We start from the raw sequence: 16,849 nt of genomic DNA, 5'->3' as shown, positions 1-16,849 counted from the left end.
GCATGTACCCTGACTGGGAATCGAACCTGTGGCACTTTGGTTCACAGCCCGCGCTCAATCCACTGAGCTATGCCAGCCAGGGCTTTAGTTTCTCATCTTTAAATAGGATGGTTGCTGTAGGATTTGGTAAATGTTCTTTACCAGGTTGAGGAAGTTCCCCTCTATTCTGGGTTTCCTTAGAGTTTTTATTATGAATGGAGGTTGGATTTTTTTCAAGTGCTTTATTTATGTCAGTTGATATGATCACATAGTTTTTCTTCTTTATACTTTTGACATGGTGTTTTACATTGTTTGATTTTCATGGGTTGAACCAGCCTTGTATATCTGGAATAAATTCAACTTGATCACAGACTCTCTCTTGCTTGGCACTTACATATTTAGGATTGCATTGCCCTCCCTGTGGGTTGATTCTTCTAGTATTATGTAATGATTCTCTTTGTGTCTAGTAATTTTCTTCACTCTGAAGTTCATTTTTTTCTAATATTAACATAGCTTCTTGTGCTTTTTATGATTAATATTTGCATTATTTATCTTTTTTCTATTTTTTTTTTTACTTTCCATCTACCTATGTCAAATTTGAAGGGAATAACTTATAGAAAACATATTTCCAGATTATATTTTCTTTTTAATCCACTCTGCCAATATTTGTCTTTTGATTAATGTATTTAGAACATTTCTACTTGCAGTAATTATTGATATGTTTGGGCTTAACTCTGCCACCTGTTTTTTGTTGTTCCCTCTTTTTTGTCTTCCACTCTTTATCCTTTCTCACCTTCTTGTGAGTTATCTGAACCATTGTTTTACAATTGCATCTTCACTTATTTATAGCATTTGAGTACATCAATTTATAAAGTTTCTTAGTGGTAACTCTGAGTATTACAATATACAAATGTAATTTACCATAGTGTAATGTTATCAGTGTTTTACCACCATGAATGAAGTATAAAAACCTTACTTAAGTTCCCTTTGCCTTACCTATTTTAAATATCATTATCTTAAGTATTACCTGTACATACATTGAATATGACATCAGATAATGCAAAAACTTTTGTTTCAAACATCAAATATGATTTAAGAAACTCATAAGAAGTAAGGTAGTCATTACATGTAATCATATTGTTATTCATTTTGATATTCTTTCCTTCCTAACATTGCAAGTATTTTTCTTTTATGATTACTATTCTCCCTAGAAAATTTTCTTTAGCCATTCTTCAAGGGTAGGTTTTCTAGCAACAAATTCTCTTAGTTTTCTTTCATCTGAGAATATCTTTATTTCTCCTTCATTCTTCAATTTTTTATTGGATATAGAATTTTCAATTGACATGGGTTTTCTTTTCAGCACTTCCTTCTGGCCTCTATCGTTTCAGATAAGAAATCTGCTGTCATTTAGTATGGTTTTCCCCTCTAGGTAATGTGTCACTTCTCTGTTTGCATTTACAACTTTTTTTTCACTTTAGTTTTCAGAAGTTTAATTTTAATGTGCCTTGGCTTGCATTTATTTGGACTTATGCTATTTGGATTTACTTAGTTTCTTGAATCTGTAGGTGTACATATTCATGTCACTATTTCTTGAGGAGCAAGACTAGCCTTGCTTCTCACCTCCTTGCTCAGTCTTTTTGCTGCTGTGTGGGTGTGGAAGTTCAGCTCCTTGCTGATACCAAGGTTGAGGGAAAGTGGAGTGCTGACTAGCTCACTCTCATTGCTACGGGCTCAGGTCAAAAGTTCAGCTCCTCATTGAGCTCTGATAGCACACTGTTAAAGAAGAAAAGAATGGAGCAGAGTGGTGATTAGCTCCTCCTCCAACATTATTCCTGTTGCCAGGTTTGGGGGAGGCTCAGCTCACCCTGGAATCACAATGACATTACTCCTGCATGGACATCAGTGTATAACACCTACTTCTGCCATACTGAGAATGGAAGATCAGCTCCCCTTTTGGTTGTACTGAAATAGTGGGGGTGGGGAGAGGTGGGATGGTTTTTCTGTTAGTGTTTGGCTCAAAGAGGGTATTTCCAAAAAGATTTTATGTTGTTAGTTCTCCCTTTTCCAGATTCTTTGCCTATGGGACACAGACTTGGAGGTTTTATTATCAGTGCCTGGTAAAGGTTCTGGGTTGGAGTTTCTACAACTCCCTGTCTGAGATATATTTATACAGGAAAGAGTAAGGAAACACAGAGAACTCACCACCCTGTCTTTCCTCAAATTCTGAGATCCATAGTCTTTCTTATTTCTTTCCACTTTTTAGAGACTTCATTTTACTTGTTAACTGTCCAGGGAGCTTTTGGTTCTATGGGTGAGGACCTGGAAGGAATAGGGATGTTCTTTCTTTGCCAGAACTCGAAGTTTCCCTTCATATAACTCTGCGATGTTTTGGACAGTTATAACACACATTCTCTACTACATAATATGCAATGCAGACATAAGGGTATTGCATTATGACTTGGGTGATGATATTAAGTATGTAAGAGACTGCAACTCTATTATGTGTGATACCACCACCCCCAGAGCATACAAAGCCTTATCTTTGTTCTCCTGAGCTCTGGGTATGGGTACTATCTTCTCATGAAACCTGAGAGGAAGATAGAGCACAAGTCTTTGTTTGTTTGTTTGTTTGTTTGTTTGTTTGTTTGTTTTTCTGAACCAGGTTGAATTTGTGTCCCAATTGCACACATGTAGCTGGTAGAAAGTCCAACATCAATAATTTCAAGGGTTCCTCCCCTTTGATTTTGATGGTTACTTGGTCCTGTGAAAAAGGAGATACATGTAGTCCTTAGTTCTTCTTTGCTATAGATACTCTGTTTGGTCATTCCACTATAGAATGACATCAGGATCCCTATAGTGGTTCTTCCTGTTCTGTCTAGCTGCTGCAGACAGTCCAGAAGAGCTATAGACTTTCTCCTTGCAGCAAGCCTTGCCACTAGTCATAGGCTGAATCCCAGAATCTCTCATAATTGCTCACAGTGTCTTCACCCATGGAACCCACCTTCCACAAATGTCCACAGCTATGTATATCAACATTTTTGGTGGTGCAAATAAAGGATGTTTAAATCTCTCACACTAGCAGAACCTTTCACTCAACCCTTGGCATATCCCCAGTCTCAGACAAGTGGGTAAGAACATGGAATATGGATTCACACTACTAGGGTTCAAGTCCTGCATCTATCACTTACTAATGACTTTACACAAAATCATGGCCTCTCTATACCTCATTTTCCTCATGTATAAAATAGAGCAACCAATTATTATAAAAGTAAGTTAAATAACATGACATTTCTAAAATTGCTGCAACAATGCTTGTTAGTATAATAATACAGCATAGTAAAGGCATAAGGTTATATGGTAAAATATAATCAGTTCTATGTACTTAATAGGTACAGTTTTCTCTCCTTAGGTCACACTTTGCTTTGGCCTCAAGGTAATCATAGCCTCTGTAATTGTTAAGGCTTTCACAATATTGACCTGGGCAGGGGTCCATTTTCAGGGTAACCATGAAGTCCAGTGAAGATGTTAATCTCTTCAACACACCCTGCCCTTACCAGGGGGAGAAGAGCTTAGACCAGTGTATCTAACAGAGTGGTCCATAGACCATTTACATCAAATCTTTAGAAATAGGGTCTAGGTATATACATATTTATTAGGCTGCCCCTCTGATTTTAATGCACAGTAAAGTCTATGAACTACTTCTCTACATTCTCCATGCTTTTTCATATATGTTTACCTCTTTTTAATTGTAACACAGGAGATCTATCCAAGGGGTCTCAACTGCTTCTTCAGATAAGCCAAACAAACCACAAGAAGGACTGAGTGGAGCAGACATAGCCTTCATTACTCATATTACAGGGACCATCGACTGCGGCAGATGAACAAACCAGGACCACTCCTCCTTGAGTCTGAGACTTGTTTTAAGGGGTCTCAGACAAAGGGGGCATGTGTTTTGCACATGACTTTTAGCTGCATTACCTGTGTGTATGTGCAAAGAGAGAAGATCAAAAGGGGGTCACACAGGAAAAGAAACCACTCCCAAAAGGAGATAAGGAAGGAATTGCAATCTGTTTCCAAAGCAAAACACATTCCTTCTGGCCAGGGGCCCTCTGGGCAGCCTTCTCCTATGGTGGTTGGAGGAGCCAGGTCCAGCATGACCCCACACTCCACCCCAACATTGTTCTTCCACCTCACATTCTTCACATTACATTCTTCCAATAGTGGACCTGTGTGGTGAGCATGTAGGCACACTGCATCTATATGCCACAGATACAGTAAAGGCTACACCCCCAGACCAAAAATGCAAGACAAAACCCAAAGAGACCTAGGGGAAGGGAATGCCACCAAGAACCTAGAGGATTCCACCAAGTTGTAAAGGGGTCAGAGGTTATGGACAATATGATTATCTTCAGCTTCTAGGGCAGTTGAGGCTTTGGACGCACTGTGAGAATGATCAGGGATGGATACACAATACTCAGTGTGCAGAATGGCACAGTTTCCCCCCTGGGCAGCAGTGAGTAAGTCTGCTGCCATTCTATTCTGCAGTACAACTTTCCTCATTTGAGCTACCTCATCAGAAACCAGGGCTGTAGCGGTGTGATTTGCTAAGGTCTTAACAACTTCTATGGGTTAGAGCAGTACCTGCATGGGGTACAAAAATGGCTGGAGTTAGAAATAGTGTGCTGCATATGAGTCCCAATTTTGAGGGACACTTGGAAGAGTATTTAACACTCATTCTGGGGTGTATGACTCTCCCCAGATGCAATGCCCAGTCCAATAAAATGGAAGATATGGACAACCATATTGACCACAGGCCCAAAGGGCTCCACATAGGATGGGATGGGCCAGTGCCACACTGGTAGATCACCCCCAGTGGTCTGTAGCAGTCACTACCATTATCATTTTGCATAGGGTTGCTGGCATCCACCCCATGAGCTGAAGATCTCATTTACACTACCATTTCTGTGTTCAATACAGATGGGCATGGGTTGTTGAACATCTACCTGTAATTCTGACAGCCACTCCATACCATCCCAAACTGTGTCCCAAACTGCATATGAAAGCCATGGCCTAGTGCGGGTGGCCTGTTCTCTCACAAAGGAAAATAACTCTAAACATGTCTGCTCAAAGAAGTGTCAGGAGCTTCCCAGCCTTGCAGCCAGTCCCCAGTGTCTGGTTCACAGGTTGGATCCACCAAGATAGTCCAGAGGAGGCAGCAGTGGGAAATTCAGTGTAGACCCAGCAATCAGAAAGGTTGCTGATGGCTACTTAACTACCAGCCCCCTGTAGAAAGGAGTTTCTAGAGTAGAGTCTAAGGGTGATAAGAGAGATGTTTAATAGGAACTGATAAAGGTAGATCTTGGCGGTCTGGCAATACACACGCCACACTCTGGTCTTTGGTTAATATGGTTACACTGACTGGTGGATGCCCTGGCCATTGGTTGATACCATACCCTATCTGGCCCTAGGCTAAGGACCTCCTGCTCCTGGAAGGCAAAGGCAGGTGTGTGTACCTGTGAGACTGAGGCTATATAAGTTCCCTTAGGAACTGAGGTCTTCTGTGGGTTATAACAAAGGTAAGGGGCAAAGAGGCCATTACCATGGGTGCCAGCTGCAACACTGAGACAAGTCCCTCCCCACAAGGAGCCACCAGGGAACACCAGCTGGACTCTACCTGCACCTGCCAGGGCCAGGTGAGGGTACATTTCTCTGGGGGTATGTTTTGGGGTGCTGGCAAGAGTATGTTATTTTGTTGTCCCAGGCCAAGGCATAGCAGAGGCTCCTGTGTACTTAACTACAGGCAGATAGGTGCTGCCCAAGGTTTAATGAGGAGGGTGACAGGAGATGCTTGTCCTACCCCAGGCTGTTTGTTCAAACTTCGCAGGCAGATGGACAGGTGGGTTGTACACCCTGGAATGAGCTAGAGTCAGTCTTCAGGGTGCCTTTTGAGAGGCCACTATATCTTTCAGTGAGGCCAGCTCCAGAGAGGCCAGTAGATGGAATCTCCAATCTATATTGAAGGCATCTGCCCATTGTTGTACTTGATTTCCCATGAAATGGGTGCCTTGGTCACTTTTGATGCCATCCGGGCTCCCAGAGGCAACACGGAGCTGCTTTAGGCCTGGGATGGTGGCTCACTGTGTGGCCCACTGGCATGGATCTGCCTGCAGCAAGCCAGTAGTAGTGTCCATGCATGGCAAGGCACAGCGTGAGCTTTTGGATAGTGGCAGGGGTTCAATGTAGTCGACCTGCCAGCAGGTCAGTGGGATGTCCCACCATCGTAGGCCACCCGTATCTTGGGGCAACCAGCAAGGGCACTTCTCTGCACAGACAATGCATTGCTGACAGGCCATGACTGCATCAGTGTAACAAAGAGGTAGGCCTCAAGCTCTTACCACTTCCTGTCAAGTCTTCTGTCCTGCATGGCACACTTTCAGTGGAGCCACTCAACCATGTCTTCTGCTGGAGCCTCTTCCAACCAGCGGATGTATGCCAGGTCATCAGCCTCAGCGTTGCCAGGGCTGAGGAGAGGTTGGTGTCCATTAATGTGGTAAAGAGTTATACCTTTTCCAGACTACTTTCATATATGTCCTTCCATAAGCCCTGCTCCCACAGGGGTTTTTGAGCCATTAGCCAATCATCTTGCTGCCAATGGGGCAGCCACAGGGTCAGTCCCCTGTACACTGCCCAGCTGTCTGTGCAGATGGTCACCAGACCAGGTTCTTGGGTTATGACTATCCACACAGCTCTCAACTCAGCCCATTGATGACTTTGTCCTGAGCCATCTTCCATCCATATGCTGTCTGTGCTGGGCTGATAGGCCTGCCCCTCCAGGGGATGGCTGGCCAGGGCAGGAGTCACCAGTGTACTGGGCATTCTCAGGCACAGGGGATCATCCCTCTGTAATAGTAGGCCCAGGCATGGGGAGAAGAGCAGGGAACTCTGTGCCCTTGTCTTGGTAAGAAGCTAGGCCGAGGAGCTGCTGTAATTCTAGGCTCAGAGGGCTCATGGCTAGTTTGCTTCTCTGTTGGAGACATGCACTCCACTTAGTCAGAGTGGCCATCTATGCTACTGAGCTCTTGAGTCAGTTTACCATGTCCTGCACCCACCCAGCGATGGAATAGGTGGTATGTACTTGAATCTCAGTTGGTCCAGTAATATCTTCAGTAGCCCAGAGAGCCTGGTAAACAGCATTCACTTGTTGTTCTGTTGGGCTGTATCAAGCCTCTGCCCCTTCCAGAGCTAGGACCAGAAGCAACTTGGCACCTTGGTGCACCCTTTCCTGGCCAGAGGCCTGAGGCATAGCTCTCAGGGGAGATGTGGACATCTAAATCACATGCCTGAGATTGATCTATGATCCCCAGTGCCTATGTGGTCTTCACCATTTTCTTAGCCTTTAAGGCCTGGTCATGCTCTTGCCCCCAATCCCAGGTGGCTCCTTTGTGGGTGAGGTGATAAACCGGATGCACTGGCTGAGCTAAGTGTGGTATGAAAACCCTCCAATACCCTCAACAACCCTAAAAATTCTTGTAATTGCTTCAGCTTCTGTGGGATGGGGAGAACCTGAATCTTATCTATCATGGTGGCAGGCATCACCTTTGTCTTACCTGACCAAACAGCACCTAAAAATCTGACAGACAATCCAGGTCCCTGGATTTTGTTGGAATTGACTGCCCATCCTCGACCCTGAGCTGAGCCAACAGCTGAAGAGCAGCACACGCTAACTCTGTAGGAGAATCAGAAGTCAGCATGATATCATCAATGTAATGGTGCATTCTCACAGAGGATGGTACAATCTATGCAGCTATGTCTTCAGCCCTAAGGCTGTGGCAAACAGTAGGGCTATGCAGGTGACTCTGAGGCAGAACAGTAAATGTCCACTGGCTTGCCTTCCCAGGTGAAGGCGAACTGGCCCTGGCTTTTAGGATCAACATCAATGGAGAAAAAGGCACCAGCCAAATCTAATACATAATGGTGTGTGCCCAGATCATGGCTGAGCTGGTCTAGGAGGCTAGCTTTGTTAGGCACAACTGAAAAGAGAGGGGGAATCACCTTGTTTAGTTCTCTATAATCTACAGTCATGCAACAAGTTCTATCCTGCTTTTGCACGGGCCACACAAATGAGTTGTAGGGGGCTGGTCTCATGATGTTCACTTTAGCCTATTCTTTCATGGTCTCCTCAATCTCCTTATGGCCACTCAGAAGGCAGTATTGTCTGGTGGCCACTATTCTATGGGGAGTGGGAAGGGACATAGGGGTGTCTGGCATGTCCCCTCAAAATGGCCTTCACAACTGGAATTCAGAGGCAAAACTCCCCCATGGTTATATGTAGGTGCATACCAGCTAGAATGTCAATCCCTAGGATATACTCAGAGATAGGGGAGACATCCACCTTATAGGAGCATGCTGGTAAATGCCCTATTCCAAGAGTCACTGTCACAGCCCACACCCAGATGGACTGTCCTCCGTAGCCATCAGTGGCAGTTATGGGCCCTATAAATCTCTCTGGGTTTCCATAAATAAGAGAACATTCTGCACTGGTATCAACTGAAGCCAGCACTCTTTGTACGTTCTTTGGGGACCAATAAATAGCAAGTTCTACATATGGCCTCCAGTCCCTACTGGGTGCCCATACGTGTTTCCCTCAGCCACCCCCTATGTAAAGACCCTTCCCCATGGATTGTCCTCCAGGTCCATTCCAATATTCAGACAGTAGATGTTGTTACAGGCTGGATCTGTTGCTCAGGTTTCAGTTGCTGCCACATACTTACAAGAATGTGGTTAGGCTTCTTGTCTCTTATCTTCATCTACCCCAGCCTTTATGAGATCATTCCATAGTTGTTTCTGGGTTACTTTCACTGTACCTTTCTGCTTGCTTTTCATGTTCAGATTCTCTCCTTTTCTCCTTCCTTCTCCTTCTTTTCTACCTGTCTTATTCCTTTCTTTTGTCTCAGTAGCTCTACTTGTCCTAGGTGGGCAACTATCTGTGCCACTTCTTGTATAAAATCACCCACCTTGGTGAACAAAGTAGGTATCAGGGCGCCAAAATAAGCCAGGGGTGCTGTTTGGACAGTCTGGTCCCTCATTCCTTTAGTAAATCGTTCCATATCTGGCCCATTGAACTGTGGGTTATAGATGGCATGTTGCATGTCTAACTCCAGAATGAACTGCTGGAGTTCTAGTTAACTGGTCTAGTGTGGGTTAGAGGAGGGTAGATCCCCCTCATTAGGCCACACCACCCTATAGCCAGCCATTAGCCACATAAGGAAGGTAGTTGTGTGACCGGTTTGGGCTCCAGTTCAGGGAATTCTTTGTCTTAAAGAAAGATGGGTGGTGACAGAAGACCTATGTTTTAATTCATTCTTCATACGCAAAATGCCATGAAGCCCTCTATATCCCACAGCCACAACAGCCACCCCCTGATGGATTCAGACCCTTTCTGTCTGAACTTAGCAGCCAGCTCTTCTAGCTCGGCAGGGATGTAGGGGCACACTGTAGTGTGTGAAGTGTGCTGGGGAGGTAGCATTGGAGCACCCTGCAGTGCCCATGACTGTTGGGTCTTCATCTTCTGAGCCATAATCAGACAAGCCTTGAGTTTCCCTTCTTCTACCTCTATGGCCCCTGCCCTCATCTATTCTGATCTCTTCACCTGAGTCACTTTCAGCTGTAGGATCTCACTTGCAAAGATTCCAGTCAGACTGTGCCATGATAGCCTGTACAGGGGTGGGTGCTGGTCGCCGTCCCTGTGTCCTGGCAAAGCAACATTCTAGGTCCCGTAATTACTCACTGGTCTGTTCTGATTGTCTCTGTAGGGCATCCTTATTGTATACCATTAGGAAATGCATGTTCCTGTCTAGTTTCAGTTCCTCTTCTAAATGCACAGCATGTACCTCTGCCTCTATCTGTCTCTCAGTTACCCTCTGTAGTGCTGCTGCCATTAACCACCCCACAGCAATAGCAATGCAACATGGCGGAGGTCTCTCTTTTTCTTTAGGGTGCACTGCTCTCTGACATACTGCAAGACTTGTAGGAGGCCCCAGGAGTTTTCAAGGGCATCCCCAATCCCATAGTGGTCCCATGTATCAGGAAGGTTTGCTACCTCATACCACATAGAATTTGCTGGCCAGCCCAGGATTACTCTCAGCATCCCCCCACTTGGCATAATGTTGCCCACAATTGACTCAACTTGGGAAGTGTTGGGGGTATCTGAATCCTGCTGACTATGCCAATTGTAATGCAGGAGATCGAGTCCAGGAATCTTCATTGCTGGTTTGGATAAGCCAAAAAAAAAAAAAAAAAAAAAAAAAAGGAGAACTGGATGGAGCAGACATAGTCTTTATTACCCACATTACAGGGAGCACCAGCGGTGGCAGCACAGTGGCAAAGCAGGACCATTTTTCCCTGAGTCTGAGACTTGTTTTAAAGGGTCCCAGACAAAGGGGGCATGTGTCTTGCACATGACTCTAAATTACATTACCTCAGTGTGTACGTGCAAAGAGAGAAGATCAAAAGGGGGTCACACAGTACAAGAAGCCACTCCCAAAAAGAGATAAGGAGGGAATTAGAATCCATTTTCAAAGCAAAACACATTCTTTCTGGCTGGGGGCCCTCCGGCCAGCCTGCCCTTATTAGGTATTGGAGAGGCCATGTCCAGCACGACCCCATTCACCCCTACCTGTGAAAACAGAATGCAAGGTCTGTGAAGCCTTTCTTAACTTCATGTTAACCACCAGCAACATATGCAACCTCTCTGTTTCTATGGGATGAATAAGATGTAGAGGAATCCAAACGGGGGTGCAAGAGAGTATTGGGAGAAATGGAATGCAGCACATAGACTGGAGTGGTGGGAATAACCCACTGTTTGTACTTGGAATTTGTGAACTTGAAGTGACATTGCAAAGAGGGTAGGGGAAGGGGAAGAAATCAGCAAATAGGGCAGGAGAGAGGAAAGGGGAGGAAGCAGCAACAAAGCAGCTCCAATGGGCTCTCCTGATTGATCAGAAAAGTAAATGCATCTTCCCACACACCATACATCATGTACATTTTCTGAAAGAAGCAGGGGGATGAGCAGACTAAATATCAACTACCAGCTTCACAAAGCCTTTTCACTGTGTAACTCAGAATGCCTAGGTAAGAACCTGCCATTAGATTGTCAGTCCTGAAGCAGGAGAGCAAAGTATGAAACATTGAACTCCTGAGAGTAAGCCAATGCCCTTACATCCTCATGAGCATGTCCGTGTGGTTGCCTTTTTTCTGGAAAGTTCTTTATCTTCATCTCTGCCTGTGAAAATCTTGCCCAACTTGAAGACCTCAGCCCAGGTTCTGAGGGAAACATGACAAGGTACCCGAGCCTCTAAAACCTAGAGCAGGGATAGAACCTAAGAGCAGCAAGGAAGATGACCCTCAAACTCTTCCTCTCCACTTCTTTAGAGTTTTGAGTTACAAGGTAAGCCACCACCTCCAAGGAACTACTCTCCTTCAACATAGCCTGACAGGTTCTCAATGCTGTGCCTGGTCAAAGGGGTCCCAGACACCACCCACGCCAGAAAGTGGGGTCTGGGGATCTGCATTTAGAAGCACCCGTCAAAGCACTGCAATAAGGAAGTTGAGACTTCAATCTGAGGCAGAAAATATGTATTTAGTTGAAACTGGCTTAAGATACCAGCAGAGGACTGAGAAAGGGGGTTCTGCTGAAGGTTCTAAATTGGAGGATCTCCCTGCAGCTGCTAACCCCCACTGTTCACTGTCTTCAAGGTCTAATCTTAGCCAAGTGTCTCCCAGGATTGCACCAAATGCACATTTATTTTTTCTTACAAGTGCCCAGGTTCCTTCTACCCTCCTGTTTAACTATATTTTAGGTTTCAAATTTTATTTAAGTGGGGATTAAATAGCCTTAAGAAGGCTGGTTGGTTGCTACCCTGAGAATAAAGAAATATACCATCTCTTAGTGGAGGTCCAGGACAGGCTCACAAGGCAACCTTGGGTCCATGGCTCAAAGGCTCTTAGTACAACACCCCCATACCCGCCAGCAAATTCCACTCCCCGCTCCACCCCCACCCCCGCCTCCAGCCTTTGCTCCTGGTTTGTGCTCCCTCCCACAGTGCCTGCCCATTCTTTGCTCCCGCCCTCCGCTGCCTGTGCTCCCTCCCACTCGAACCCCGCGTCGCCTCATCCCACACTTATACTGCTCTCCTGCCTTGCTGCTGGACGCACTTCCCGCGCTCCGCTCCTTCGGATCTGCGTTCCTCCAGCGCCCGCAGTTCTGGCCTTTTTCGCCGCAGCCTCCGCTCTCTCGATCGCCCCCAACTCTTGGCCGTTGAGAGCCCGCGCTCCACTGTCCCCGCCGCCTCCGCCACAGCCAACACCGGTGCCACACACAGCTGCGGCCACCGCCGCCGCGCCGTCATCGCCAGCACTCTCCCGCCCCCCACCATGGCCACACCGCTAACAGGTAGCAGGAAGCGGAAAGCGCCCGCCATCGAGGGGGCCGACGCGAGCTCTTTGTCCGAGGGTCCGCTACAGCCCAAGAGGCAGAAGCGGCTGGTGACCCGGCGCTCGCTGGTATACTACCTGAAGGGCCGCGAGTGGGGCACGCAGAGCTGGGAGGGGCTCCAGGGCTTCGAGGATGAGCTGTGCCGCTACACAGTGCAGAGGCTGCCGGAGCTGCTGCAAGAGCGCGAGCTGGCCCTGGGCACCCTCAACAAGGTGTTCGCGTCTCAATGGCTGAACGCCAGGCATGTGGTGTGCGGCACCAAGTGCAACACGCTCTTCGTGGTGGACGTGCTGTCGGGCCAGATCACTCGCATCCCGCTCATGCGGGACCGGGTACCCGAGTTGGCCCGGGCCCAGCCGAGCTGCGGCATCCACGCCATCGAGCTGAATCCCTCCAAGACGTTGCTGGCCACCGGGGGCGAGAACCCCAACAGCCTGGCTGTCTACCAGCTTCCCACCCTGGACCCCGTGTGCCTGGGCGACCACAATGGCCACAGAGACTGGATCTTCGCCATCGCCTGGATGAGTGACACAGTGGCTGTGAGTGGGTCCCGCGACGGCACGTTGGCTCTGTGGAGAATGGATCCCGACATGTTCAACGGCAGCATCGCTTGGCACAATGATGCAGGCCTCCCGGTGTACGCCCACATCAGTCCGGTGCACGTGGAGACTCTGCCCAGGTCCAGCACCACCAGCAGTAACATAAAGGTACGAGCCCTGGCCTTCAGTGGCAAGAACCAGGAGCTGGGAGCAGTGTCCCTAGATGGCTACTTTCACCTGTGGAAAGCCCAGAGCACCCTGTCCAGGTTGCTGTCTATCAGGCTACCCTACTGCCGAGAGAACGTGTGCCTGACCTACTGTGACGAGTTGTCCCTGTACGCAGCGGGCTCCCAGTCCCACGTCTCTTTCCTGGATCTGCGCCACGGTCAACAGAACATTCGGCCACTGTGCTCCCGAGAGGGCGGCACTGGTGTGCGCTCATTGAGCTTCTATCAGCACATCATCACAGTGGGTACTGGCCAAGGCTCTCTGCTCTTCTATGACATCCGCGCTCAGAAGTTCCTGGAGGAGAGGGCCTTGGCAGGCCAGGACTCCTTCCTGGAACCCACAGGGAGGAAGCTCAAGCTCACCTGCGGCAGAGGCTGGCTGAACCACAACGACCTGTGGGTGAACCACTTCGGTGGCGTGGATGAGTTCCCCAACGCAGTCTACACCCACTGCTACAACTGGCCAGAGATGAAGCTCTTTGTGGCTGGGGGGCCTCTCCCTTCAGGCCTCCACGGGAACTACGCAGGCCTCTGGGGCTAAGGGTGGCCACTGTGATCTCCAAGTGCCCAGATTTTCCTTCTTCTCCCCTCTCATTTTCCCTCTTCACACTGCGTTTGTGCATATAACTCAGTGTGGCTTTTATCCTCCCAGTGGAATTGTCCAACTTAGTTGTGCTTTGTGTATTAAACAGAGAGGGGTGGGGGAGAGGAGGAGAGTGTTGTCCTTCAGGCAATCAAAAAACTTAGCTTTAATACTTTTCTACACCTCTTCAACACCATCTTTTTGAATTCTCATACCAAGATTTTTGGCTAATTCTTAGTTGTGTCTTTTCTTTGAATCATTTATGTATTCTCTCTAATGCCATATAGTCATGGTTTTACAATTATGTATCTTTTTCTTTGTTATTGCTATTACAGTAATATTGTTTTTAGTTATTTTTCATTGAAGATAGATGCTATATAAGAACATTTTTAAACTGGGTTTGTACATCCATTCTGGAAGGCTAGCCATAGTTTTATGGCATTGTTCCAATTGGAAACTACATTCCAAGTTCTAGATTATCAACTTTTAGAAACATTCCATTGGCAAATTGTAGCCATAGTGTTTATAGTTTGTAAGTTGTTGGTGCTAAATGTGCTTTTTTAAAAAGTTTATTCTCTTAAAAAAGTTATTATAGAGTCTTAGTTTTTGTACCAAAATCTCAATTGGTCAGAACACTTTAGGAATGCAAGGTTTCTGCTGATTCAATGTTCAGATTAAGTGCAAACTTAATCAGTCTTTTTTTCCTCTTCAACCCTTACTTAAGTTTCTATGACCTGCTGTTAAATAAATAAATGATGGTGTATTTTTTCACTTCTTGCCTTAGTACCATCAAGATGTGTGGATATATTTGAATATTTGTTTCTTAAGGGATATGCACAGAGCTTCAGTGCCACCTTTCAAAGCAGGGATTGTAAATGTAAAAATGTAGCATGTATGGCAAGCTGGGAGGAATTTATACTGATCCAGGATAAAAACTAGATAATTTCACTATTGCTGTTTTTAATACCAAATATTATATTAGAGCATATTTAAAATTTTCCCATTCTGCTTAACAGTTAAATCACAGGAAAGAAAAAAACTCAAAGAAGAAAAATGACCCCAGTCCCTACTCCTTTTGAAAGATTCTTAATTTGTAAAGTCTAAATTACTATTATTTTATCAATTTCAAATATTCTTACCTAAAGTGAATAAATATATTGTGAAAAGTAGTGAGATTATAAACCCCATGTAATAATAAACAATTATCAAGGACACAAAAAGTTTGTTTCAAGAAGATGGGCTAGAGCTAAAAGTAAATAAGATTAGGATGAAGAAAAGTACTTTGGGGCTCAAATGCAAATGTTGGGTTGTTAAGAAAACAGGTTGTACTTTTCCCTTAGTGAGAATATTAGAAGTGGGAAAGGAGATTGGCCCTTCCTCAAAACTGGCCAGATTGTTCTCACCTTGGATTAGTGTTGTGTTATATCTGTTTTTCCTTAAATGTTTGGCACTCAGATGCTGCCTTGATGTTCAGGTACTACATGCTGTTCAGTTGCAAATCTGAACCAAGTAATATAATGAGCTGTACTAAAAGTGAGTTAAAAATACAGAGGGATTGGGGGTAAAAGGCAGAAAACTGTACTTGAAAAACAATTTAAAAAATAAATAAATAAAATAACTAAAAAATACATAGGGGTTGGGGGGAAAGGCAGAAAATTGTACTTGAAAAACAATAAAAACAATAAAGAATATAAAAATAAAATAACTGAAAAAAGATACAGAGGAGTTGGGCGTAAAAGGCAGAAAACCATACATGAAAAACAACAAAAAGTATAAAAAATAAAAAAATAAATAAAATGAAATAAAATAAAGTGTAAATCAAATATTTAAAAAGAAACAGAAAAAAAGCTTTTTTTTAGAGAAATTGTTTTAACAGGTTTATATAGTTGTTGTATTCACAGTAAAATGTATTTGTGTGCATGTATGTGTCTCCAACTAAGATGTAAATGTCTTGAAAGCAGAGACTATAACCGTCATCTTTATATTCTCTCATTTCTCCAGTAATGCCTAGCAAATTATTGTCAGTCAGTAAATATTTACTGAATTAATGCATTTGCCTCTGGAGACATAAAGTTCAAGGCTCTAAAAAATAAGTGCATAAATACATAAATAAATGAATAAATAATAAAAATTTACTCTTAAATAGTATGGAATCCTGTTGTGTTTTCCCTTCTTTGTTTTTTTTCTTAAAATTTTCCTTAATTCATTACCAGGTCAGGCCACGGTTCTTACCTTTTTATAAACTTCCCTACTTATGATACCAGAAGATAAAAGAAAATGTATAAATTATAATGGCTCTGAAATTAAATATTTTCACGTGGAAATAGTTATATTTGAATATTTCTTTTAAATGTTTTGTTTGTTTCATAAATTAGTTTTAAAAGTTTTTTGTGTAGGCAGTTCGTCTTTCTACTTTATAATGCATATTTTCTAAAAACTTTTTTCACCCAAGAATATTTCAATGAAGGGATATTCATTGCCTGTCTTCTAGGTTATAGGACATTTTTATGGTGTTTTGTAATTGTTTGGGGAATCAGGAGAACAATTTCAGAGGAAATGACACTTTCTACATGATGTGGCATTTTAAAGATGAAATACAACGAATATCTCTAATTTGTTCTCTGGCTCGGCCTTTCATCACAGACTTACTCTTAACTTTCTCTATTAACTTACCCTATTTAGGGTACAACTTTTTGATACAAAATCACATGGCTTGCCTTTAAAAACAACTAAATAGTATAAGTAGGTATGTATTTGTATTATGTAGAATTTTAAGTATTTTGAAATATTTTCTGGTTTAAAGATAAAGTGATCCACAGAAGTACAATGAATTGTATAACCTATGAGTGTGAAATATTTGAAAAAGTAACTATGCCAGTACTCTAGGAAACCCATAAATATAGTCCACTTAAAACACACAAGGGAACACATATCTTTATATACAAATTATATATCACTGTTGTCTGAAAAACCTTAGTTATTTACAACTACACGTAAAAATGTTAGTTTCATTTATCTATCTTTACTA

The 16,849-nt window shown here is 44.2% G+C and overlaps 1 protein-coding gene across 1 annotated transcript; it reads left to right on the top strand.

Annotated features, from left to right (window-relative positions):
- The first annotated feature begins 12,411 nt into the window (after nt 1-12,411).
- Nucleotides 12,412-15,432, top strand: LOC114505235 (DDB1- and CUL4-associated factor 12-like protein 2). The gene has a single exon (XM_028523136.2). It carries the CDS (start codon nt 12,412-12,414, stop codon nt 13,777-13,779), a length of 1,368 nt encoding a protein of 455 aa, XP_028378937.1. The 3' UTR covers nt 13,780-15,432.
- The last annotated feature ends 1,417 nt before the right edge of the window (nt 15,433-16,849 follow it).

The sequence above is a fragment of the Phyllostomus discolor genome, chromosome X, assembly GCF_004126475.2.
Source record: "Phyllostomus discolor isolate MPI-MPIP mPhyDis1 chromosome X, mPhyDis1.pri.v3, whole genome shotgun sequence".
NCBI lineage: Eukaryota > Metazoa > Chordata > Mammalia > Chiroptera > Phyllostomidae > Phyllostomus > Phyllostomus discolor.
This window is presented reverse-complemented; position numbering and strand designations above follow the sequence as displayed.

Excerpts from the sequence above, each read along its gene's own strand:
- LOC114505235 (XM_028523136.2), top strand. The coding sequence starts at position 12,412 with ATGGCCACACCGCTAACAGGTAGCAGGAAGCGGAAAGCGCCCGCCATC.